Source organism: Drosophila mauritiana, chromosome 2L, assembly GCF_004382145.1.
Source record: "Drosophila mauritiana strain mau12 chromosome 2L, ASM438214v1, whole genome shotgun sequence".
NCBI lineage: Eukaryota > Metazoa > Arthropoda > Insecta > Diptera > Drosophilidae > Drosophila > Drosophila mauritiana.
In genome coordinates, this window is record NC_046667.1 from 21,634,059 (window position 1) to 21,660,999 (window position 26,941).

The following is a 26,941-nucleotide window of genomic DNA, read 5'->3' on the forward strand; positions in this document are numbered from 1 at the left end:
GAAATACAGCATTTGCTCGTCCATCTTTTGATTTAGCACCGACATAAAAATGATTTATCAGTGACATTAAAATAATGCATACTGTGGCGCATTTTATGTGCGAATGGATTTTCGCGCCTTTTTGTTCTCGCACTGCGCATGGTGCGGGGCAAAGTGGTGGGGTGGAGTCGCTGCAGTCGCATTTACCCCTTCCAAAAGTTCCCGCCCGACCAGAAGCAACCCGCGGCGACAGAGGCGAGGCAAGGGTAAATCATATATGAGGCATACGGGCTTCCCGAACAACCGTCCGTCCGTCCTCCGGTCCACATCAGACCTTGTGTGCCGCCGTCACCCGAATGTTTTACGGCCGGGGTGTTTGTGACCAGTCTCCTCCAGCTGCATCAGCCGGGTTTGTGACTGGGAGGGGCTGCATGCACCTATCCGGAACTAGAGCGTCCTCTGGCTGCTGTGGCCTCGTGAATGTAAACCTTTGTGCGAATATTGCGCACTCGTTCTGGCTGCCACGCGGCGTGCGATGTGTGCGAGCTGCACTCAGAGAAAGTCTTGTGCCCAAATGACCCGAACAAATTAAAGAACTTAGAGGTGTTCTAAGAGTCAAACAGATCTTTAAGATTGCTAAGTGAGTCATTATAGCGACAGATCACTTTAAACAAGCATTCCCATAGTCGAAGAGCGATACTTACTCGACTTAACGTGCATTTCGCTGCTGTTTGGAATGTTCCATAACTTGCACCCAGATGGGTGACACAGAACTGCGAGAGCGTCGAACGGGAATATCCTGATGCTGGCTACTCGTAGCAGGCTATCAACTGGAACGTGGCTAGGATGCCCTGCTACCGAAATGGACGACGGCATATGGAACTCATTAGAGAGGTCCAGTGTGTGCGAGCTTAATGAGGACGACACAGGAGCGAGAAGAAGGCGCAGGCGCTGGACTGGGGTGCGGGATGCAGGGGCGCTAGAGATGGGACAGATGGGACAAGGGACATGGACATGGACATGGATATGGATGTGGACATGGGCAAGCACATCTGCAGACGCCGCTGATTGCCCGGTCCAATCTCAGTGGTCGCACGATTCCCATGCCGTGGCCAGTTGGCAACGTCAGCATAATTTCCTGATGCTAAATGCCAAACGCAGGACAAGCAGGACGAACCAGAGCGGGCCAGCCGAGCACTTAAGCCCATCCGCCATCGACTGACCGACTGCCAGCGAACGAGTTTGCAAAATGCGATTGGACTTCTGTAGCGGGTTTGGTTCGGGCTAAGGCAGCCCGAATGGGAACAGCCCAGATGGTAAAGGGTGGGCAGGATGTAAGCATGGCAGGATGGCAGGATGGCAGGATGGCTGGGCAGAGTGATATGCTGCTGCAGTTGTAGTGGTGGCTCTGTGTCATTGTCTCGTGTGGGGACGGCAGCGGAGCGAGGGGCACCAGGGGAGGAGCATCAGGAGCAGGACCAGCATCAGCAGCAGGGTAATTTAGAGAAGCATACATACACACCGCCACACCTGTTTTGGGTAATTTATCTCGAAGAATTATTATTTCAAATATTTTGAGGGGATGGGGTGCACTGAAAGAAAGTGGATCACAAATATCATGTTTGATTCTTAGCCAGCTATTGAGGCTATTTGTGTAGAACACATTTAATTCAAGTTCGATTAAAATATGCCTTAAAAAGCAAAGCATGTCCTAAAACGGAGGGGAACGGAAGATAACTACCGCAACATGTATTTGATGCATTTTGCATTTTCAACACTCGGTATCTGAAAGTCGAGGCACTTGGCTATGGCCTTTCGTCTAATTTTTTGCCCATAGAGGGCTGAACAGTTGTTCAGTGCAAAAGGAGCAGAGGGAGATGGAAGCGGTGGGCGACGCACCGAAATAAAAGGATTTTAAAATGGTCATTTGATATGAATTATGCGCGGTAGTGCAATTACAGAATTCGCCCCTCTGCCGTGCTCACTGCGGCATGAACCCATCCTCATAGTCATCCTCAGCTGGGGAATTTCTCTCTCCCGGACAGTGATGCCTTTGTCTGACTGTGATGCGGTTACCTCGTCGTTTAGAGGAGGTGTTTCCGGCTGCTGTTCGGCTTGCTTACGACTGCCCGCGCGGGTGGACCTCTTTTGGCGCCCGCGACTTGGACTTCATCGTTAAATAATTAAATCAGCTGCTAGACTAATATATTTCTCTTAATTGCGAGTTACTCATGGCTGCCGCGTACCCAAACTGTCCGGGCCATTTGGAGCCCATTTTCTGATTTATGTTGCACATAAATAGCAGCGCTCCAATAGCTAATATAGGTGATGGGCTACATATGCAGAGTGTTTGGGATTTTCGGGCGAAATAAACGGCCCAATGGGGCTGGGATTCGGAAGTGATTTGAAGCCACGTCTACTTTACTTAAATCATACAGATATATGTAGCTACAATTGCCAATAAGATTGACGAATGAATTCGGAAATATTCGAGTTTTTTGAATGAAACAACACTTTATTGTGTACATTAGAAATTTCAGTAAGAACCAAAGCTAAATGGGAACAGCAATTCTAAGCTGTGAAACGCCTACTAATTTTTACGGATTTCGAAAATGAGAAAGTAATCGTTTCGTTGAGACTTTGTATCAAATCCATCACATATTTATTATCATTATCAATTATTTTGTTTAAAATTAATAAAAAGAACCTTAAAAATCAGTTAACAAACTATTTTCATAAGTTCATATCTGAAGGACCCTTCGATCATTGTCTGTTCTCATTTTATTGATTGATTATTGGATTGATGTGCATGACAAGAATGTTTCTCTTACGGATTAGCAATTTCTGACTGAAATCAAATACCTTCTATGTTTCTGACCATAAGCTGTTCTTATTTCTTATACCAAATATTTGTACCTCTTATTCCTAGAGTAAAATGGTATACTAGATTAGTTAATTATGTAAAGTATGTATGTATGTAAATAGATCTGGTCATATCCTTCAGTCCGTTCGTCTGCCTGTTTGAATACCTCGATCTCAGGAACTGGAAAAGCTACAAAATTGAGATTAAACATGAAAAACAAATGATACTCCCACAAACCAACCAAAACTGCCAAGCTCACACCATGGAACAATTAATATAATTTTTTTATTTTAGTTTTTTTTGGCCAATTTCTATTGATAAGCTAAAAAATGTGTAAGTTTCTCGTTCGCTCTTCCATTAGCTAAGTAGCGGGTATCCGATAGTCGGGGAACTCGACTATAATGTCCTTCCTTGTTTAAAATGTATAAATTATTGTTGAATAAATTTTCAATATATTTATTAGTGTAGGTTTATTAATTATAATAGGGCTTGTGCGGTCTGCTTTTAATGAAGCAAAGCAAGAGTTCTTATCTCTAAAGCTTAATCTACTAATAACAAGGTACAGTTTCTTATAGGTAAAGCTCGATCTATAAATAGGAAAAACTCTTGAGGCTTACGACTATATTTCGTCTGTTTGGTGATTGTGTTAACTTATACACACGGAAAGGGTAAATGAGCTTTTATTTTGTTGACAATTTATCGATAATCCAAAGAAGGTAGAAACATCTAAAGCGCGCCCACACTAGCTAAGTAACAGGTATCTAATAGTCGAAAGAGTCGACTATATATCCTAAAATAACGAAGAGCTCGTTCATTTGTCCAAGAAAGAAAGCATTACAATCAAAATATTTTATTTATTTTCATAAATTTCCGACGAACTTAATATTAGTATTATAAAAAAAGTTCTGATTTTCCTTGAACAAATTTATTATCACATTTGATTAATAAAAATGTAACCTATTGAATCTAATTAAAATTGAAATTTAAATTAAACCACACCTTTCCAAGACTTTTATACTCGTTACTCGTAGAGTAAAGGGGTATACTAGATTCGTTAAAAAGTGTGTAACAGGCAGAAGGAACCGTTTCCGACTATATAAAGTATATATGTACTTGAAAAGGATCAACAGCCGCCAAGTCGATCTGGCCATGTCCGTTTGTCCGTATGAGATTCAAGTAACTATAAAAGCTATAAGGTTGATATTAGACGTACAGATTCTAGAGACATAGATGCAGCGCGGGTATCTGATAGTCGGGGAACTCGACCATGGAGTAATCAATGGGAAATCAACAAAAATATTAAAAATAATTGCTGCGACACCAGGAACACTTTCCTGTCCCGAAGCCCCTCTTAGTCACCAAAGGTTACAACGAAGAGAAAAAATGGAAAAAATAAATGTAAAATTAATCGGCAATAAATTTAGCAGCAGTGTCGAAACGGCACACACATCCGGCGAAGGGGGCGACGAGGGGGAGAGTCGAACATGGCAGAAATTCGGCCACGCCAAGAACTCATAGTTCAATGTCCTGAGCAGGCGACGCCTTCCATCGGCAAAAGAACGCCGGGACTGGCACCTTTCATGGCCAGCGCATTTATAATAAATTGAATAGCAATAACTCAACCTCAATCAAAAATCATAATTCATGGAACTCGACAGCCCTGAACGAGGGCGACTCCAACCCCAAGTTTGATATGCAGTTAGGAGCACTGCGATCTTCCTTCTGTTTTCCCTTAGCATGGGAGTATTATGAAACTAAGAGGTGTGTGCTATTAAAAGTCCCCTTTTTCAGGAAATATTTCTTGGACACACTAAGGCAATGCCACTCGAATCGAAGGCAGTTCAAAAAAAAAAGTTGCATCGCAATCCATTGGCGACGCAGCGCCAAATTATAGATTTACGGTGTGACATGAGGCACAAATGTGTGAGTCGGGCCGATTGTTTGAGTGCTTCAGAGACGTGGATTTATAGACAAAGACATAAATACAAGACGCACTGCGTCTGGCGGCGGGAAGCGAATCGGCTGGCCCGAGACCGAGGCAAAAACGTTAAAAGTGCACCACCGCCCTCGGCGAAGGCGGAACACGCCCAAAGCTCATAAATATCCTGCCAGTTAACCGAGAGTGTGCTTGCGGGGATCCTTGGGGAAGCGAGAACGCATTTAAGGTGAAAATAATCACCGCTTCACATGAAATCATTCGGGCCAGAGAGAATGCAAGGTCCGCAAGTGGGAAACTTGCAAGGGCTCCAGGAACCAGACGGAAAGGGAAGAGCCAGGAAAATAAATTCATAGTCCTCCCCAAATCAAGGACAAACAACTCAAAAGTGACAATTTTGCTGCGGTCTGGAAAATCGTTTAAATGATTTTAAGCCGTGATTTGTGGCAAGTACAGAACACAAGATTAACGAGTGCTTGCTTGTTGGTAACTATCCGAACAGTTCAATGTGTCCAAAGATTGTCTTGGAGATATTTATTAGAAGGAATTATAGCTATAAAGAAATGCAGATTTCAGTTCCAGTTTTGCGGATAACGTTCCATGAACTTTGTATTAACAGTCAAGTCATAACAAAAGACTATTTTGCTAGTATCATTCAAAAAAATGGTGGAAGGGCGGGCAAATAAAAAGTTCATTCCGTGTTCCGTTATTTTCATAAATGCAGGCACAAAAGTTTACTCATAGAACACTGTACACTTTTTTCTGCAGAAATCTGCTAGATTCAGCAAAACAAAAATTATCGGATCATTAAGATTTTAGGATTTCAAAGTTCCAAAGGTCCATTTGAAGCTATAATTAAAACATAACTAACTTATACTACTGCTTATTTTTTAACGTTGAAGACTATCATGCCAAGCTTTGAAAACTTTAATGTAAATGTAATGTAATTAAATGTCAAAATAAAATTTTAGTCGGATGAAAAATTTACATTCGCATAGTTCAGGTATCAAATCATCCACGTAAGTACTTCAGTGGGTATTTATATGTAAATTATACTTGGCATGGAAAAAAGGGGACAAGAAGGACATTCGCAAAAGGATGCGGATGCTCGTCGCCGGGAATATTTCTCTACTGTATACAGAATGCCAAGCAATGTAGTAAGCTTGCAACACCTTTGAGCATACAGTCAGTAATAGACCCAAAAAATGGTCATTCAACAACACGGGATGCGGAAGTAATTTACAATTTGGTAGAAATAAAAATCAACCATTAAAGCACCACAACCATTCCGATCGCAGGATCGGAATGTGGGTGGCCCCAACTCAAACGAACAAGATTTATATTCAAATAAAACTGCGCCGCATTAACGTTTTAGCGGGGTATGCGTTATAGACGCAGTCGTTACAATACCAGCGTTATTGGCACCAGCGTTTTCATTTTTTTCCACCTCAATTTCATCTCAATTCTGGCGGCAAGTGCAAATGCGTAAGTAATCGACTGCGTGTTTACGTAGAGTGCAGCAAGAATTGCACCTCGACTCCACGTAGAGGTACAATAATACCCTTTGTCATGGCCCACAACAGTTAAGGCTAATTAACCGACGCTCAGGGGTTTGAGAAGTAGATATTAAATTTAAGTCCAGTTCTTTAAGTCCTTCGATCGATTCAAAAATTAAATTTTATGGTTCTTCAAAGACGTTTATTTTGCTGATAAGAATTTACCAGATATTTTCCAAACATTTCTAAGTTTACATTGCTTGTTGGGCAGGACAATTACAGCATAGAAACTCGTAAAAACTTATCTGATTTGAATTCATATTAAATAAGAGGGAATGCTAAAGTCGAGTTCCCCGGCTATAAGATACCCGTTACTCAGCTAGTGGAATTGAGAAAGACGAAATTTCATAATTTTTCTGGGGTATCGATTGATATTAGCGAATAAAATGAGAACAAATTTAAAATTATTTAAATTTATTTATTTAATGTTTTTCGCATATTGATAGAAAATTGCAAGTCTAAGGAAAATATGAAAAGATATCAAGACCTTTTTCAAAATTGTTGCGTTGCAACTTGGATCAACAAACTATAGAATGTATGCTTAATCTCAAGATTGTAGCTTTTATAGTTCCTGAGATCGAGGCGTATTCGGACAGACGAACATGGCCAGATCGACCCGGCTATTGATCCAGATCACCTTATATGGTCGGAAACCCTTTCATCTGCCCGCAACATACTTTTCAAAGAATCTAGTATAGCCTTTTACTCTACGAGTAACGGGTATAATTTCTAAACGGCTGGGCTAAGCACCGATCTAACTTTCTAACCCTTAATTTTACATCCATAATATTTTCCCTATAGATTTATATATACGTATATGGCGCTTGTTCAAAAGTATCTTATTAGTACTGCCATAAAAATGATTACCGAGAATCGCTCTAAAACTCCTTTTTGGCCAATACAATCCACAAAGGCACTAAAAAAGGAGACGTTGCCAACTTGCCCTTGACACCAGCAAAATTACACCAAAGGGTAAATATAATATACCCTTCTTGTCTATATCTCACATCCCCTCGGTCGTTATCTGTTTTCATTGTATTGATTGACTATTGATAGCTGTGCATGACAAGAATGTTTCTTTAACGGATGTGCAAATTTTTCCCACTTATCTTAAATTTGTTGAGTCTCGTGTTGTAGGTTATACATTAAGTAAGCATAAGTAGTGCTTTTTATTACACAATGGCCCAAGAGAGTCAATCGCACATGTGTTCTTCGCAGAGTTCTTGTTCTTTGATTCGAGCCACCTTCTATGTTAATTGTTTGGTGGCACAAATGTTTCTAATTACACCCACACCTTTAGCGCAACTGCAGCTTATGTTTCTCCAATTTTCTTGTCTAAGGCATCACGGATGTCCTTTTGTATAATAGCCGTAAGACATGATTTGTTCGGAATCATTTTCTCCAACGGTAATTATTTCGCTCGTATTCCATTTACGCGCGCCAAAACAGTTAAATGTCTTACAAGTTTCCGCTCCCATTCGTGACATATTTAATTGCCCTAAGGCTTCGAATCGAGACATTAGAAAAACCTGTTGTTCTCAACTAATGGTGTGTGCTATTTTCAAAGGTGCATCGCATCCTTTTTTAAAAAGCGAGCTTCATAAAGCATTCGGGTGCATAGATATCAGATACTATATTTGACTATTTCACTGTTGAATAGAACAAAGCTGAAAAACTAAAAGAGATGGGTACTTCAAATTAAAGACGACCAATATATTTTAGAGTACCCGTTTGTTAAAAAGTGCACATAAAGTAGAAATGGTATCCCAAATTAATAGAAGGAAAGAGGGGTCCTTTTGCTTATTTAAATGTTTTCTGTGTGATTATTCTCCAAGACTGCTGTGCCAGTTTCCAAACTTTGGCCGGTCGGTTTGTAATGGCACCCACCATCACTAAAAAGATAGCTCCCAATAAAATCGTGCCGATCTCCAGGAAAGTAGTGTTTGTACCGCGGCTCAGGCCCGACCAATTGGTTATAACATCTATGAAGTTGACGAGAAGCGTTTCCATGGATAGCCATACCCCCACCATCAATGTTTCGCCAATAAGGATGGCGATAATGGTCTCAAGGATGAACTTTCCCCATCGCGGAATGTTGCTCCAGTGCGTGGGTATTACCTCTCTGTCGCCCAGCAGATCCATCACTGACAAATAGAATAACTGGCTGCCAAAGACGGGGGTGTCTGCAAATATACCGGGATCTAGGTGAATGAAGAGCGTTGTGTGGAGCACCATGTGCACCACGAAGGCCAAGAGAACAGGCGTGGAACTGGTCATTTCTTTAGAAAGGGATACTGGCTAACAATCGGGTATTGCATTTATATAGAAGTTACAAGTGACTTGCCTGCGCGGTAAACGTGTAGATATTGTAAACAAGTATAAGCTGCACAAATTTAGAATAAATAAGCTAAAATATACAAAACAATGTGTTTTCTGCAATTTAAAATGCTTGCTATGTCGGAGAATAGTTTTTGTATTGTGTTGGCAAGTTAAATGAAAACTTTAGGGACTCGTGGAGCTCGAAAGCATGTTTATGAAGTCTTCGGTTTATACCTTCTCCTTATTTTTTGTAATATGTAATGTCAATATCTTTATGGGAGAGGTTAGTACGTGCTTCATTGTTCACTTTGCCTGTAAAAATTGGCTTTGGCACTGAATGTTTAATTCTGTCAGCTAAAAAATGCATAAATATCATTTTAATTAGAAAATTAGCCAATAATATGCAGCTCACGTTAATCGTATGACGTCGTCGTCGTTGCTATAGTTGCAACATGGAAACGAAACTGAATCGCAAGTGAAAACCCAGGTGGAGGGGATACGAATCCCATGCCATATCCAGGAGATACGACAACAACTGACTGTGTGCTCGCGTCCCCAACACACTCACCTCGAATGCGGAGCACCACCCCTGGCCCACTCCGTGCTCCTAATACTTGAAATCATTGCTTTTAACTTAGGTCAGTGTTTCTTGCAAGCAATTGCTGTGTAATTATTATAGAGCAATACCATTTTATTGTGCCGCCATTTTAAATTGCAGTTAGACATCCAATTGATATCCAATACCCAGCCAAAAGCCCTCATCGCTAAAAAAAATTGGAATTTTATCAAAGCAAGGAAGTCGCAAGGCTCACTCTGATGAAGTTTTGTCATTTAGCCAAATAAGAATAGTCGTATTGCTCGCCAGGCACTTATGTTTGCATATACTTTTCCCCCTGCTAACTCAGTCACCTCACCTGTCGTGGATTCTAGCTTATTACGGTTTTTTGTCCTTATTGAACAGCCGCCACCAAGAATTCCAATATAAAAACTCATATTTGCCGATGTCGAGCGAAGCAAATTGGATGAGAAACACTGAACAGCTGCGAGAACTTAACATATTTGTAATATTACAAAAACTGCCGGCTGAATATCCGGTAGTTTTAGTATTGAACGAAATTTCATAGAAATATGGTTCCTGGTGAGGCCTACCTATTTCGCATTTTTGAATAATGCATCGAATTTTCAATTAAGCTTTTTATACCCGTTACTCGCAGAGTAAAAGATTGAAAAGTTGGAAAGTTGAAAGTGTAACAGGCAAAGGGGAGCTTTTCCTTTCGCGTTCGCGTTTCCACAAGTTGAGTAACAGGTATCTGATAGTATAGATAGTCACCCGTAGAGAAAAAGGAATACTAGATTTGTTGAAAGGTACGTAACAGGCAGAAAGAAGTGTTTCCAACCATATAAAGTAAATATATTACTGATATGGATGAATAGCTGAGTGAAACCCATTCTGTCCGCCTGTCTGTTTGTCCGTATGAAGGTCGATATCTCAGGAACTGTAAGAGGTACAATGTTGGGATTCAGAAGGCAGCTTGCAGATACATGCATGCAGCACATGTTTGTTGAAACCACCCAATACAGCCACGCCCACACTTGTGCAAGATGTTTTTTTAGTTTTTTCTTATATTTATTAGTCCTTTTGAACAATTTCATCAATGTTTTCTCATTTTATTCCCAATATCTATCGATATCCCACAAAAATAATTAAATTTCGCGTGAGCACTTCCAGTAGCTGATTAACGGGTATCTAATTGTCGGGGAACTCGGCTGTAGCATTTTACCAGTAGATTATAAATTTACAAATTTAAAAATATATCAACACATCTTTTAAAAGTGTGGGCGTGGCAACCTGGGTCAACAAACTTGCGCTGCGTCTTTGTCTCCAGAATCTGTAGTATGCCGAATCTCAACCTTCTAGTTTTTATAGTTCCTGAGATCTCGACGTTCATCCTGACAGACGGACATGGCTAGATCGAACGACTATTGATTCTGATCAAGAATATAGTTTATATAGTCGGAAATGCTTCCTTCTGCATGATACATACTTTTCAACGACTCTAGTATACTCTTTAATCTACGAGTAACGGGTATACAAATTTTTGCCTAAATGATTAATACAAATGTCACAAAAGCTAGGCATACATTTTTTTCGAACCAAGTATACTATGGAACAAGCGTACTATTTTCTCAGCCTAAAACTAATTGAAATTCATGTTACAGCTGATACCTCAAAATTTCTTCAAAAGTCTCGGTGAATTGGATCGAACTCGATTTATGAGTGGGAGGAGTATTCAACATTCCATTGAAGCTGGGAAAGAGCTCAGGGACATCGCAGGGACACTGAGAGGATTGCAGAATGGATGAGCGCTCACGGACAAGACGAAAGATCACAAAAGAGCGGGAGTCTGGTGGCAAAACAGCACATGCTTTTGAGCGATTATTGGCAATTCGCAACAATAAATTAAGCAAGGAAAAATGTTCCGAAGACCGTGCAGAGCAGACGAAGGCTAGTAATGATTGCCAGACACAAAAGCATACGGATCTAAATATCGAGGTCAAGGAGACTTATTCCGGCGATTCCTCGCCTAACAGTGAGAGAGACAATGCAGCCCAAAACGATTCGCAAACGAAGGTTGAAAGCGAAGAACGCGTGTCCAACCTGGAACAGCTAAGTCGAGCAGTGTTAAAACGGAGCGACATAAAGAACTTACTGGATAAACCTATTTTCGCGGAGGCTGTGATCGGATCCTTTGTGCGTCTAAATGTCGGAAAAATCTACTGCATCTACGAAACTATTGCTCTGCATCAGGACAGAAAGGACTACCGGGTAGACGGTAAGCGTACGAATCTGATCCTGGTCTTGAGGTGCGGTTCCGAAAAGCGTTATTCACGTATAGACGTGGTTTCCAATCAGCCAATTACACAAAAGGAATTCTTGTTGTGGTTGGAAACCAATCTGCGCAATCGATGCACTTTGCCAACACTTAATGACATCGCCAAAAAACAGGTGCAGGTAAAAAATGCCTGTAAGTACTCGTACACTGAAACTGATGTGGAGAAGCTGATTCAAGCCAAAAGAGAAGCTGGTATAAAGCAGAACGCCGCTTACAGAAAAATTAGTCTAATTATAGAGCGTGATATGGCAGCGGGTATGAACGACGTGGAAAAAGTGCAAGTGTTGGAGAAGAAAATCCTAGAGATCGACGAGGAACCCAGAACCCAGCTCGAAAAATCTGGCCAGCATCGGTACCAAGTCCTTAGTTCTACACGCGTGGTTCATGTGCCTACCATTTACAGGCACGAGTTGGGTGTGCCTTCCGGCGGCAAAAGGTCCTTTGATAAGCGAACCGCGAAGCCCGATCAACATGAGCTGGAGAAGTATATGCGACGAAAATACAAAAAAAGCGCTGTCGTCAGTCGCAGTCGATTTAAAGAAACATTTGAAGATTGCGGGGATTCTTCAGCTATGGTCAACAAAAGTCATACGGAAAATCAAAAGAAAGAGGGTGATGCTGAGACGGAGACGGAGAAAATGACAGAGGAAGATCTCAATTTGCAAAGGTTAAACACTTTTAATATTGAATTAGATACCACGGGATTGGGTAAGGGCTTTTTACTAGATGTAACGAAAGTAATACTATTTTCTTATAGTTCCTTTTCATGAAATTTTCCCGAATGTGAAGTTCAATAGCCCTTGGGACGAGATAATGAAAGGCTAGATTGCACGGGCAGTGCAATCTATTGATGTTTTGTTGACCCGTTCGCTAGTTCTATCGCTTTCGCGAGCGGCAATTGGAAGTGCCGACTTAAAATGTGCTCGACCAGATAGTGTATTTTTTAAGTCCATATCCCTGTGTAATGCAAAGCTACCCCCTTGGGGAATTACTTTATAATAATACGTTTTTGCAAATCGTTTTCATGTTTTTGATATGAATATCGATGGAAATTGGAAATATATACCTTATGGGGTCAATGTGGTTTATGGAGTCTATCTGTTTCGTTTTCTCGACGGATCGAATGTACAATACAATTTAAACCAAGAAACATAACAAATAAAGATATTTTATATTTTATATTTATTTAGATATATTATAAAATATATCTAAAACAAACAAAATAAAATAAGAGAGAATGCTATAGTCAAGTTTCGCGACTATCAGATACCCGTTACTCAGCTGGAAGTTTAAACGAGGAATTTAAAATTTTTTTTAGAATATCGGTAGAAATTGGGAAAAAATTTACAAGACTAATAATTGTAATCTTGTAACTACATAATCATAAAAATGTGAAAAAATATCAACACGTTTTTCAAAAGTGTGGGCGTGCCAGTTTTGTGCGGTTTGTGGGTGTTGCAGTGGGCGTGACAACATGGGTCAACAATTTTTCGCTTTTTTCTCTAGAATCTGTATGCTGAATCTAAACCTTATATCTTTTATAGTTCCTGAGATCTCGACGTTCATACGGGCAGACGGACATGGATAGATCGACTCGCTATTGACCCTGATCAAGAATATATATACTTTGTATAGTCGGAAACGCTTCCTTCTGCCTGTTACATACTTTTACACGATTCTACTATACCCTTTTACTATACGAGTCACGGGTATAATTAATATCAATTTGCCAAAAAAACTTTTTGTCACGCCCACACTTTTGAAATGGTTTTCTCATTTATTTCTTAATTAATTTACCAATATATCTATATCTATATATAGATATATGAAATTTCGCGTTCGCATTTTTACTAGCTGAGTAACGGGTATCGGATAGTCGGGGAAGTCGACTATAGCATCTGGTTTTTCTCTCTATTCTGGCACCTACTTAATTATTTTAAAAATGGTCGCAATGGTCATAAACCATTTGCTGCAATTATCTGCTTCAAGTTCGCTTTACGCCTTTGGGAATATATTTAGCCAATTAAAATGGACGAGGATGCTTGTGGAATTCTTTGAATGGTACCGTAGGACGCAGCTTCTTCCCAAAACTTTTTAAGCACAAGTTTTGCTTAATTTATAACGAGGATTACAATAAACAAACTAATCTGAGGCAATAAACACTAACAATCCCCCAAAACGATGCCCGAAGATGCTGTGTGGTCGGTTGTGCAGTCGGTGGGAAGGAAAAGGGAGGCAGGAGATGAGATTTCGCCGCTATAACGAGTTGGAAGTCCTCGTGGGCATTGGATTTTATAAGTTAACTCGCAGCAATCCGTTGGCATTTTAAATATGCCATTTCCGTTGTGAGATTATTTTTCGATATCGTATGATTAGAGATGTTTACGAGTGTCTAGTGTCTACAGAGCTGTGGCCAGAGCTCTGGCCAGATAGGCATCTTTAACCCTATTGCCACCAGTCCGCAGTTCGGATATTTTGCAGCTTTTCGATTATGGGAAAGGGCTTAATGTGCGTGCCTCATTGGCTCAATCCTTTTTTCTATTAACAATAAATTTGTGCGCATTTTGTTTAGAACACAACGATGGTCGAGATGTGTGTAAAGAGCGGTTTAAGGAAGGAATTAATGTACAAATTTAATAAGCAAGTTTTCATATGAAATGCGATTTATTAACACCCTAAAAATGTTTATTTTAAATGCAAGCTTTTTGTTTCTATGGAAAATTTGTAATTACCAAAACGGCTTTTAACAAAAATGACAAAGAATAAGGTAGAGGGAATGATCTATCCTTTTAATCTTCCAGCCCATGACCAATGTACCTTTTTAGGGGGACGTAAGACACACAAAGCAAATCGGTTAAACTCGAAGCGCGTGATACGCAAAAGGATGCCATTAAGGACAACGGTTACAATCGTTAGTGAAGCCATTAGTTCGGAGGGCCAATATGCGAAAATCACATTTACACACACGCTCGCTGTCAACCCCATCGACTTCACCCGGAATGTTGCAGAATAAGTGTATAATTGCAAGTGGCACAACTTTCGAAAAAAGAGAATGTCATGTAATAACTTTAGCATGAAACCCGCAGCTCCCAAGTGTCCATCTTCCACTAATGTGTTCCGGCTGCGATGGGACGCCAGTCTGCGACAGGGGAGGTTCACGAAGTTGGCAATGACAATGGCCCAAGCTGCGAAACAATTACAATAAAACAAAGGCCAAGACCAGGACGGCCAGTCAACGTTTCACCAACGGAAAATAATTTCAGGGATATTATCGCCACCTTCGGCAGATGTCCCAAGTGCGATATCACCCGAGCCCAACGGACATGACTTGACCAGGTTCCAGGCGGGCATCAACATAATGTCTACTTTACAATGTGGATAAGCTTGAGCGAAAACGAAGTCACATCCTTATCAACCCCGAAAGGGCCGGCCAGAGATGTTAACCGTGGGTAAAGATACCTTGAATCGGAACATACAGTAAATAAGTTGCGTTAAATTGAAGGCATACCTGTAAGAAATTCAAAGATTCCTTGAACTCATCTCTCAATCATCATCTGCATCCAACTGTAGGTCAGCCGTTCCTTATCATAAACTGTATTTGGATTTGGCACAGTGTGCTGAGTACAGCCCTGTATGAAGCCTTCCAATTGTCTGATGGGCAGCGACTCGTCCAGAGTATTCGCTACCCACCCGCACGCCACAATGCAATAAGCTAGCGCTGTCCCGCCCATTACGGCGACGGGGGAATGGTGGATGGTGGGGCCACCTGGCACAGCCGGAGACAAATCCGAAATCCATACTCATAAACAAATGCAACTAATCGCCGTTCGTGTTGAACGTGTTCACGGCTGGGAAACGAGGAATCGTGGTCAGCCAGAGCTTCAAGTTCTGTTCGCATTTCTGCTCCACAACTAGTTCGGGATCCATATCTGCCTCGCGTTGCAGGTATAAGTTGGTGCGGGCTTTTGGCTCTGATTCTGATGGCTTTTTGTATGAAAACAGATATGGCAGGACTACCACTGCATTGCAATGTTTTTGATTTTGTAGTTAATTAGGTAAAATCATAACACAGGAAACAAGGAAACAAGGAAACAAGAGCTCAAGTGGGTGGTGGCGGGAGGTTGTTTATTTTAAAGAGAAAATGTGCGAAACTTTAGATTTTGGTTTGCATAAAACATGGAAGGAATCTAGCTTCGGCAAGCCATTAAAGTAATGGTTCAGGAACAAGAGATAATGCTATAGTCGAGTTCCCCGAGTATCGGATACCCGTTATTCAGCTAGGGCGTAACCGGTTTCGTGGCTTTAGGGCGTTAGAGTGGGCGTGGGAAAAAGCTTTTTTTGCACATCGATAGAAATTTACAAGACTACAAGACAAGAATGTGAAAAAATATCGACACATCTTTTAAAAGGGCGTGGCAACCTGGGTCAACAAACTTGCGCAGCGTCTTTGTCTCCAGAATCTGTAGTATGCCGAATCTCAACCTTCTAGTTTTTATAGTTCCTGAGATCTCGACGTTCATCCTGACAGACGGACATGGCTAGATCGAACGGCTATTGATTCTGATCAAGAATATAGTTTATATAGTCGGAAATGCTTCCTTCTGCATGATACATACTTTTCAACGATTCTAGTATACTCTTTAATCTACGAGTAACGGGTATACAAATGTTTGCCTAAATGATTAATACAAATGTCACAAAAGCTAGGCATACATTTTTTTCGAACCAAGTATACTATGGAACAAGCGTACTATTTTCTCAGCCTAAAACTAATTGAAATTCATGTTACAGCTGATACCTCAAAATTTCTTCAAAAGTCTCGGTGAATTGGATCGAACTCGATTTATGAGTGGGAGGAGTATTCAACATTCCATTGAAGCTGGGAAAGAGCTCAGGGACATCGCAGGGACACTGAGAGGATTGCAGAATGGATGAGCGCTCACGGACAAGACGAAAGATCACAAAAGAGCGGGAGTCTGGTGGCAAAACAGCACATGCTTTTGAGCGATTATTGGCAATTCGCAACAATAAATTAAGCAAGGAAAAATGTTCCGAAGACCGTGCAGAGCAGACGAAGGCTAGTAATGATTGCCAGACACAAAAGCATACGGATCTAAATATCGAGGTCAAGGAGACTTATTCCGGCGATTCCTCGCCTAACAGTGAGAGAGACAATGCAGCCCAAAACGATCCGCAAACGAAGGTTGAAAGCGAAGAACGCGTGTCCAACCTGGAACAGCTAAGTCGAGCAGTGTTAAAACGGAGCGACATAAAGAACTTACTGGATAAACCTATTTTCGCGGAGGCTGTGATCGGATCCTTTGTGCGTCTAAATGTCGGAAAAATCTACTGCATCTACGAAACTATTGCTCTGCATCAGGACAGAAAGGACTACCGGGTAGACGGTAAGCGTACGAATCTGATCCTGGTCTTGAGGTGCGGTTCCGAAAAGCGTTATTCACGTATAGACGTGGTTTCCAATCAGCCAATTACACAAAAGGAATTCTTGTTGTGGTTGGAAACCAATCTGCGCAATCGATGCACTTTGCCAACACTTAATGACATCGCCAAAAAACAGGTGCAGGTAAAAAATGCCTGTAAGTACTCGTACACTGAAACTGATGTGGAGAAGCTGATTCAAGCCAAAAGAGAAGCTGGTATAAAGCAGAACGCCGCTTACAGAAAAATTAGTCTAATTATAGAGCGTGATATGGCAGCGGGTATGAACGACGTGGAAAAAGTGCAAGTGTTGGAGAAGAAAATCCTAGAGATCGACGAGGAACCCAGAACCCAGCTCGAAAAATCTGGCCAGCATCGGTACCAAGTCCTTAGTTCTACACGCGTGGTTCATGTGCCTACCATTTACAGGCACGAGTTGGGTGTGCCTTCCGGCGGCAAAAGGTCCTTTGATAAGCGAACCGCGAAGCCCGATCAACATGAGCTGGAGAAGTATATGCGACGAAAATACAAAAAAAGCGCTGTCGTCAGTCGCAGTCGATTTAAAGAAACATTTGAAGATTGCGGGGATTCTTCAGCTATGGTCAACAAAAGTCATACGGAAAATCAAAAGAAAGAGGGTGATGCTGAGACGGAGACGGAGAAAATGACAGAGGAAGATCTCAATTTGCAAAGGTTAAACACTTTTAATATTGAATTAGATACCACGGGATTGGGTAAGGGCTTTTTACTAGATGTAACGAAAGTAATACTATTTTCTTATAGTTCCTTTTCATGAAATTTTCCCGAATGTGAAGTTCAATAGCCCTTGGGACGAGATAATGAAAGGCTAGATTGCACGGGCAGTGCAATCTATTGATGTTTTGTTGACCCGTTCGCTAGTTCTATCGCTTTCGCGAGCGGCAATTGGAAGTGCCGACTTAAAATGTGCTCGACCAGATAGTGTATTTTTGAAGTCCATATCCCTGTGTAATGCAAAGCTACCCCCTTGGGGAATTACTTTATAATAATACGTTTTTGCAAATCGTTTTCAAAATGTTTTTGATATGGTTTGATATCTAAAAGCCCTGCACTCGACTGCAGCGTGCTATTTGGGGTTAAAAACAAAAAAATAATAGTAATTAAGTTCTCATTATTGTTTCAAAGGTATTTCTAAGCTTACATATTTTGAATAATTTAAATATTTGTATGTGGTAACACTCCAATTTAGCGCGAATCTTAAAAAAGCGCTGATCTATAAGTGCAACTTCTGTAATAAACATTTGTGTCCGCTCAATCTCCTAGTGCGTGTCGTCATTAATAATACAAGTAGCATCTCATTCCTAGTCCTGGTATCAAGTGGAATTGGAATCATCTACACGGCTGGGTCATAGGTGAATGTGTGTGTGGTGATAAGATGGCAAAGGCTGCTTGACTGGCAATAAAATAAATACCATTTACTGATGACTCATCAACATAATTTTTACGATTCGCCCAGTTCGATGAATAAACAAATAAACCAACCGAACTGGGCAAGAAATCGAATCCTGGCTGAAGCGGTGACTGCTTTGAGCTCGTCACGCAAGCATTTCGCATGCATTGACTTTTTATGGCAGGCCACCGACGAAAGCAAAGCGCATGGACTGGAATCGACAAATAATGCAGAATCATTTAACTGACCTCCTCGACACTTCTGCCAGCGCCTTGCTGCCCCCAGCTACAGTCATAAAATCCCGCAGCGAATGAAATTCTCATCAAGCCGTAAGTTGGCACAATTTCAGGTTGCCGCTAAGCAACTGAGAACAGACCAAAATGATTCTGCTTGGAAAAAGGACCTGCGTACTGACTATCAGTGTTGACGGATTTTTCCAAAAAATCTTTGCTAGGCACCGCAGAGATCAAAGAATCTGTCTAAACAGAACCACAAAACGGGCAATTTTCTGTGGATAATGGACTCCAATGAAAAATCAACCAGTCCAATTTAAAAAGAAATTCAATGTTTTTAATTAATTCCCGAAAGTATTTTTCCATAAAATAAAATATATCTAAAATGTTTTTGAGTATTTAGCACATTTTTCGTTTCGCGACAAAATTGAATTCATAAATACCCTGAATCAATTTTTCTTTTGTAGGTAATTGTAGAAATATTAAAGCTATTTAGCCCATTTAAAAACGCTGAAGATGTCAGGAAATATTGTAAGAGTTTGGCTTAAGGAACATCCCATCCACAGTTGTGTGCTCATTTTTAATATCATGTTGTTTTTCGGTTTTCATTGAGGCCGAATATCGTATCGGCAGCGTATTAAGGTCTATAAGGTAGTGCTAGCCAAAAAGTGGAGAAAACGGAATCCCTGCACTTCCCAGCTAGCCTGTCAGCAATGGTGGTCACTGATGCAAAACTATTAACCCACGATGCCCATAGCCCCAGCAGTCGCGTGTGACTAACGTAATCAGGTCACGTAATGCCCGAATAAGATAGAAGAAATCAGCATACACTCAGGACGTAGACTGTCGAAACCCACCTAAGAAGAGTTCCGGACGCAGGTCCATTGTGATACAATTTTTGTTATCCACGTATGTATGTACATTGAAGACAATAGACAGCGCTATCATAACTTAACTTTTGGCTTGTGAAGATATTGAAATAATTTTCATTGAATGTTCCATGCTAAGCACTGCATTTTTCCACATCCTTTTATTAATAAGCGGCAGGACTAAAAAAATTAAATATGCCCCACGATAAAGCTCAACGAATTGGGTGATCTAAGCCACATGGTTCCTCTGTGGGTTCCATTAAAATGTAAAACCCATTATTATAAATGCATGCCACTGACCCATAGCATAAAAGTCCTAAGTTTCCAATGCCCGAATATCTCGCATAAGTTTCATTTTATTTTGATTTTTACGATTGCCCTACGGGCTGTGACTGTCCTCCTTAGAAGTCCCACCTGGATCACTTGCCAAATCACCAAAGACGGAGCCACAAAAATCCGCAGTGAAAAAAAGACGATGCCAAAAGGCTGGGGAAATAGTCCGAAGTGGCAGTTGGGGGTGGGACATGGGCTCATGAGAGCTAAAGCAGGGAAAATGCCTATTTACGAGCTTGCATGTTGCCGGACACATGGTAATCATATATTTTGGTCATATCTGTGGACCATAAAACCAGCGTTCTTATGTGCCTGTCAATGTGTTGTTTCATGACATTTATTTCGCTTGTTCCATCCCTGTTTTGGACTTGTTCGAAGCTCTGCGTGCAAAAGGAAAATATTTTAGTGTCCATTTAATGTCCAATCTAAGATGAGCTCGTAACTTTTGATCGAATAAACGAGCTAGGGCCCAGAAGCCGCCCATCACGGTCTTTGTGGGTTAAATGTGGGGTAATAGTTGAATCCGAGCAAAGTGGAGGGAGGAAAGGATACCGCACTCGGATTAGCCACGCAACCTGGTTTTGCGAGTCTCCGGAGAAAATACTGCAAGACCGCTTTGACTGATAAGCAGAAGTTTTTTTGTGGGGTGTCTTCGTTTTATCATGGATTTCCTCTTCCTCCCGGAAGTATTGACTGTTGCTGTAGGAGCTCTGACTTATAGATATAAAATTAAAATTAAAATGAATTAAGTTATTATCAAAACTAATTAATTAGAATTAAAAAGTGCTTTTTCCACACCCGAGAACAATCTAGGCCGACCCCACGATTACTTGAGGGCCGCCGTAAAGCGACGTTTAAATCGCACAAACAGCAGGCAGGGCAGCATCAATACAACAGCCATGCTGGTTTAGGCGCCGGTCACACGCAATTCACACCGTCTGCACAACTCTCGACAATGCCGAACACGAAAGCCATAGAGTAGATTTGCTACGGGACCCAAGAGACTTGAAGCAGGAGTCCTTTTCTAAACCTGCGAGTCCCCATTTATGTGATGACAGGACAGAGCCTGAGGTGGGTATTCAAGTCTCTTCTGGCCGAAAAAAAAGCGTAGTACCCACTAGAGAAATATAGAAGCGTTCATTATACCCGTTACTCGAAGAGTATAGGGTATACTAGATTCGTTGAAAGGTATGTAAACGTTTGTTTCTAAGTGTTGCCACGCCCACTACAGCGCTCAAAATTCGCCCAACACCTTTTTGCCCGCGCCTTTTGAAAATGTTTTTATATTTTTTTTAATTTTTTAGTAGTCTTGTAAATTTTTATCAATTTCCCTAATACATTTTTGCGATGGCCACAATTTGATTAAATTTTTTGATTTTAATTTTTGTGTGGCCAATTTTGGCAACGCCTCTTCCCGGTCACGCCACATTTTTAAGCAATTTGTAAATATTTTTCCATTTTATTCCCCAATATCTGTCGATATCCCAGATATATCCCGATATCCCAATTATGCAATTTCGCGTTCGCATTTCCGCTAGCTGAGTAACGGGTATCTGATAGTCGGGGGAACTCGATTCATGGTGTTTTTTGAATATCGTTATCCCAAAATTTGCATTTTAGAAAATATACGCGTACCCAGCCGCGAAGGATTTCAAAGAATTAATTTAATGTTACTATTTCAGGCGGTGCGCGCGTAAATAATTTATGTAATCGTCAGACTTGGGTCAAATTCAAAAATATTTTACATTGTCAAAAAACTGGTGTGTACTGAACACTATATGATCAATAACATCAAGGGTATACTTCTTTGTTTTTTGATTACTCCTGCCGCTGTTGCGGGTATATATAGTGACATATTCACATAATTAGCACTGCCCAAAGAAATAATGAATAGATGCAGAGTGGCAAAGTCCGCACAATCCACATCCACTCATTGTATACATTGTATCGCTCCCGAAATAATATAAACAAACGGGCATTAAGTGACATATTCACATAATCAGCACTTGTCAAAGAATAGATCATTTCCCCGATCATTTTTATTCTTAGCGTTGTCCGCAGTCCACTGACGGGACATAAGTTCGACTCGATAAAACACAAGCATTCGGTATATAGAGGTCCTGCCGTTTCCTTTAGACTAAATAAGTCCGGCTATATTTGACATTTGGAAGGTTTTATGCACTTTGCTGTTGTACTGATCAAGAATATATATGTTCACTGGCTTAAAAATGTAAAAGCTTCATACAGAACTGTGATGCGCATCAAATGACTGCAAAACAAAATTGAACAAGAGAGACGCCGAAGTGGAGTTCCTCAAATATCAGATCCCAGTTACCCAGATAATGTCCATGAGTGCGTGGGTGAGATGGGCCATTAGGAAAGGCACTGCTTCCGAGATTGCACACTTTTAAAAAAGCAGACCGGCCTATGGGTTGTGATAACAATACATATATAGTGACGTATTTGGGTGGTCCAAACCGGCCACTTCAATTATTTCAAATTCAAATATTTCTCCGATAATTTTTTATTTCTTAGCGTTGTCCTTAGTCATCTGACGGGACATTAGTTCGACTCAAAGGTATAACAACAATTTTACTATATACATAAACAATCGCGACCAAAAAGAGTTTTTGCTTACTAAAATAACTCTTAAGCAGCCAATTTGTCTAATTTGTTTGAAGCTAGACGCCTTGAAGATGATTGGTAAACGTAGTCCTTTTTATTGGACTATATTGAGCTAGTTTGTCATTTCCACAACATTTGAGTCGCACTCATTTTCGCATAAATTGCGGAACCGATTTAAATACTCCAGCAGACCGAACCAATTTTGAAAAGTGATTAAATTTAACTGGCTAACGAGCTGAACTAGGAAATCAGAAATTATGAGCCAGGACAATGGAGTGGATATTGCAGGCGGCAGAAAAAGGCGGTACAGCGAATGGATGCAGGAAAGATGGGGAAATGACAATGGAGTTGCAGAAGGACATGTGCCTGCTGACTACTTAAAATCTGTGCGTCTGCACGCATTACAAACGAATTACGAGACTCGTTGGGCAATTGCAGTTCATTGTTATTTAATATGTCGCCCGTTCAATGGCGGAAGAGACGGAAGGACCAGCAGGAACACCAGGAGCCGAATAGTCAACGAGAACACGGTTGGCAAATTATACTTTATGGCGCCAGGACACTGGATAGCAGCACAAGGGAGCAGCAGACGCAGGCGGCTTGACAGTGATTGCGATACAAACGATTGCCAACGTTTCCAAGTGGATTATTACCTCATGCCAATTATCATATCAACGATACACAGGCACTGGCACAGGTCTCGGTAAATGGGCAGAAACACACACTGAGCCACACTCGAAAGCGCAGGACACGCCAGGACGTGGCACATTGGCTGACAAGTGGAAGGCGGAGGGGCCCGCCATTGAACCAGCCCAAACTTCCAGCGCCCATCGCACTTTACGAGGTGTTGACTGTGTCGGCATCTGGCAGCTTCTGTCGCTCTCTCTCTCTCTTCCTCTCTCTCTCTCTCTCTCTCTCTCTCTCTCTCTCTCTCTCTCTTTATCGTCGCCCCAATTTGGCTCTTGCGGAATTGCATGTACAATTTCAAATGGATTTCGATTGCTTATGACAAATCGGCTATCTGAACTGGCATTGCTTGATTATGACCAGCTCCTACCTGGGGTCCTGCGTCCACCTGTGCTGCTTACGTTCCGATATAGGATAAAGTCAAATTATTTGTATGGGCCATATGCATTCAAAAGGGATGAGAGCTGTTCATATTTGGTAAATCAAATGAAAGCACCTCTTTACGAGGTAAAAAGCAAGTGACGAATAAATCGCTTAGTGCGGTAATTATAGTCAAACAGCATATACGTCTAGACCAAGGTCACAGGGTCACATTCATTAATTTTGGCCCTGGGAGAAATTGTCCCACTTACGTTCACTCGCCCGATTAATCGCAGCGACAAGGAAACACCACGAAAAACCCGCAGCAGTCTTCGGAAAGAGAGGGCTGCGATGGGCTCTTCTGGGGGGCTTGCTCGTTCTTCCGAAGATTTTTAGGCGGACGGGAATCCTGCCCATACGTGTCTGTCAGTATGCCTGTCGGGCTATCTGTTCGTATGAACGTCAAGATCTCAGTAACAATAAAGGCTTGAAAGTTTAGATAAAGCACACAGATGTCCGCCTCATAGGCGCAGCCGAAATCTCCTTCTTTAACGGAGAGCAACAAATATTTTGATAAAAAGTGACGAATAATGACATATTTAAATGAAATATCTTTTTTCGACACAAAAGTTTAAATTCGAACTATGGTTTCCGGTTGGGATCGTCACTAGTTTTCACCACGATATTGTTATTTTTTAATTTACGCCAAAGTAATGTTCGACTATAACGTTCCCTCTTGTTTTTTTCAATATAAATACTGCAAGGTTGCAAGGTGGATTTCCGAAACAAGGTGTTAGATTTGGGTGTAATCGCTCATACACGTCAAGGCTTAGTGTTTTAAGTCAATAAAAAATAACGTCGAACTCAAATGTATAAAATTGTATGGTTTGGAACTTTAAATAAGTCGATTGGCTACATCGGGAAAAAGAAGACCCGTCTTCTGAGTCCATGCGAGAAAATATGCCTTAATACAGCTAGAAAAACAGTACAGAGATGCGACAAAAACTATTCACCACCAAAGTTAAGTAGAATCAAGAATTTCTATACCTACAGTATTGTACTGGGGAGTCTCTTCAGTATAGTCATGTGGGCCATCTATAAGCTGGGCAAGCCCGAGGAAGACCATCGGGGTCCCATAGAAGATGAGTTCAGTCAGCTTCCCTGGTTCCGCCAGTACATAATGAGGATGTGGCACACACTTCAGTATTATGAAAAAATGATGGAAGAACCCCAGATGGCAAAGCTGCTGCCAAACGTTGTCCCCCCGCCGTATATACAGCCTCCCTATTCACTAGTCCTGGAAATCAAAGACGTACTGGTGCATCCAGATTGGACTTATCAGACGGGGTGGCGGTTTAAAAAGCGACCTGGTGTGGATTACTTTCTTCAGCAGTGCAGTCGAAATTTTGAAATTGTTATATATACTTCAGAACAGGGTATGACCGCATTTCCCCTTCTGGATGCTTTAGATCCCTATGGCTACATAAGTTATCGGCTAGTAAGAGGTGCCACGGACTTGGTGGAGGGTCAGCATACCAAGAACCTCGATTATCTTAACAGGGATCTGAGCCGTGTGATAGTGGTGGACTGTGATCCGTATACCACTCCCATGCATCCCGATAATAGCTTGGTGCTCACAAAGTGGCTGGGTAACGATGATGATGTCCAGCTCTTTGATCTCACGGCTTTCCTGCAGTTGGTTGCCGAACACCAAGTAAATGATGTAAGGGAGGTGCTGCGATACTATCGCCAGTTCGAGGACCCCATTGAGCAGTTTAAGGACAACCAACGTCGACTGCAGGAGCAGAATCAGGAGAGCATTCAGAATTTACCAACTAGTGAACGTCAGTGGAACTTGACTTTATTGGGACGCTCCCTTCGAGGGTCTTCAATCAAATAAATTTTCGTTTATGCATTTATTATCTAGTAACCTCTTGATCTCGGGAACTAAAAAATCTAGTAATTAATCTAGCAATTTAAATGTTAAAAATTGTTTAGCTTTTTTTCATTTTATTGGTTTCTTAAATTATTTTCATTGACTTGCCAGTTGGAAAACCACAGAGGTTTGGATTTTTATATCCGTTAACCGAAGTTAAGAAATGTATATTGTACTTATTATTGAAAGGCTTGACTGCCATGTGTCCGGATTATTTTATTAAACTGGTAAGCGGTAATGAAACACATGTAAGGTAACGAAGGGTCACCCAAAAGGTCGCGCGATCGCACTGTTGCTGCCCATACCACCATCCTTTTCGAGGCACTTTACGATGCAAAAAGTTTAAAATTTATGCGAACCGAACCAGGTGGAAAGGGTTTAGCGCTGTAGGAGTCAGATGGACATCCGGAGAGTAGAGCACCACTTTTGTGCTTGACCTCGCAGCAGCCTGCTTAGTCTCTTGACTACCGTTGGCAAAGCCGGGATGGGATGTAAGCTTGTATACGTATGTGGTCGCCTCTTCGGTGGTGCGTTGTTATTTTATGGGACCGCCGCCACCACCATTTGCTATGAAAGCATTTCCGCCACCGGCAGCACCAGCGACAAAGCCAAGGAGCAGCATGGAGTCCACTTTAATTTTTGTTTTGTTCATAATTTACGCGACGCAACATCAATTAAGTACTTGGCCGGAAAAGCGCATACCTGCAGCTGAAAAAAGCGGTCATAAATTTGCACCCTAAAGTGTTGGCGAGTTGCCCGTCCCAAACAGTAACGTACATCCGCCATTCCATAGAGGATTCGGACTCTTAAAGAACGCAGTCGTCAGGGGGAGGAGGAGTCGGTTGTTCCACAAGCGGACCACATGCAAGGTGCTGTGGCATAAATAGCCAACGCCATAACGCCATTTCGGCGTTCGGATCTGGGCGATCGAGATTTATCTGGCATTATAGAGAATATACATTCTTGGCCGACAGCAAGAGCGAACTTTTAAGCGGGAGGAATCAGACAACAGGAGATACCTAATCGCAGAGTACACAAGATTCGTTGAAAGGGGTGTAATTTTAAATCAGAAACAGTACCACTTCGATCTGGCTATGTCTGTCCGTCCGTTCGCATGAACTTCGGGATATGGGGAACTATAAAACTATAAAAGCTATTTTTAATAATAATACTTTTTAAAAGTTAATGGTTTTTAATGGTTTTCATACCCTTACTCGTAGAGTAAAAGGGTGTACTAGATTCGTTGACAAGTAGGTAACAGGCAGAAGGAAACGTTTCCGACCACACTTATATTCTTGTTCAGGATCAATAACCGAGTCGATCTGGCCATGTCTGTCTGTCGGTCCGTCCGTCTGTCCTCATAGCCATATGAGCGCCTCGATCTCAGAAACGATAGAGCTAAAACACTGAGCTTAGGCATGGAGATGCCTCCAGATACCCACATACATAGAAGTAGTGCAAAGGTGTTTCCAGATGTTGTTCG

At 41.4% G+C, this 26,941-nt stretch overlaps 4 protein-coding genes across 8 annotated transcripts; 3 read left to right on the forward strand and 1 right to left on the reverse strand.

Moving 5' to 3' along the window:
• Window positions 1-8,023: 8,023 nt before the first annotated feature.
• LOC117148051 lies at window positions 8,024-8,779 on the reverse strand. 2 transcript variants are annotated; one of them, XM_033315239.1, is made up of 2 exons: window positions 8,679-8,779; window positions 8,024-8,613 (listed from the first exon to the last, which is right to left on the reverse strand). In XM_033315239.1, exon 2 carries the CDS (start codon window positions 8,609-8,611, stop codon window positions 8,135-8,137), a length of 477 nt encoding a protein of 158 aa, XP_033171130.1. In that variant the 5' UTR covers window positions 8,612-8,613; window positions 8,679-8,779; the 3' UTR covers window positions 8,024-8,134. The 2 variants fall into 2 exon arrangements, with proteins under 2 accessions (XP_033171130.1, XP_033171140.1); XM_033315249.1 differs by having other exon boundaries at window positions 8,024-8,517; window positions 8,679-8,776.
• Window positions 8,780-10,820: 2,041 nt separating this feature from the next.
• LOC117150889 (RNA polymerase-associated protein RTF1 homolog) lies at window positions 10,821-12,649 on the forward strand. Of its 2 annotated transcripts, none has more exons than XM_033318025.1 (2): window positions 10,821-12,214; window positions 12,305-12,649. In XM_033318025.1, exons 1-2 carry the CDS (start codon window positions 11,010-11,012, stop codon window positions 12,315-12,317), a joined length of 1,218 nt encoding a protein of 405 aa, XP_033173916.1. In that variant the 5' UTR covers window positions 10,821-11,009; the 3' UTR covers window positions 12,318-12,649. The 2 variants fall into 2 exon arrangements, with proteins under 2 accessions (XP_033173916.1, XP_033173915.1); XM_033318024.1 differs by having other exon boundaries at window positions 10,821-12,255; window positions 12,305-12,643.
• A 3,636-nt stretch (window positions 12,650-16,285) lies between these two features.
• On the forward strand, window positions 16,286-18,016 carry LOC117150900 (RNA polymerase-associated protein RTF1 homolog). 2 transcript variants are annotated; one of them, XM_033318042.1, is made up of 2 exons: window positions 16,286-17,679; window positions 17,770-18,016. In XM_033318042.1, the coding sequence occupies exons 1-2, from the start codon at window positions 16,475-16,477 to the stop codon at window positions 17,780-17,782; spliced, it is 1,218 nt and encodes a 405-aa protein (XP_033173933.1). In that variant the 5' UTR covers window positions 16,286-16,474; the 3' UTR covers window positions 17,783-18,016. The 2 variants fall into 2 exon arrangements, with proteins under 2 accessions (XP_033173933.1, XP_033173932.1); XM_033318041.1 differs by having other exon boundaries at window positions 16,286-17,720; window positions 17,770-18,015.
• A 6,339-nt stretch (window positions 18,017-24,355) lies between these two features.
• LOC117143997 (mitochondrial import inner membrane translocase subunit TIM50-A) lies at window positions 24,356-25,441 on the forward strand. Of its 2 annotated transcripts, XM_033308958.1 has the most exons (2): window positions 24,356-24,892; window positions 24,953-25,441. In XM_033308958.1, the coding sequence occupies exons 1-2, from the start codon at window positions 24,391-24,393 to the stop codon at window positions 25,420-25,422; spliced, it is 972 nt and encodes a 323-aa protein (XP_033164849.1). In that variant the 5' UTR covers window positions 24,356-24,390; the 3' UTR covers window positions 25,423-25,441. The 2 variants fall into 2 exon arrangements, with proteins under 2 accessions (XP_033164849.1, XP_033164839.1); XM_033308948.1 differs by having other exon boundaries at window positions 24,356-25,441.
• Window positions 25,442-26,941: the final 1,500 nt, after the last annotated feature.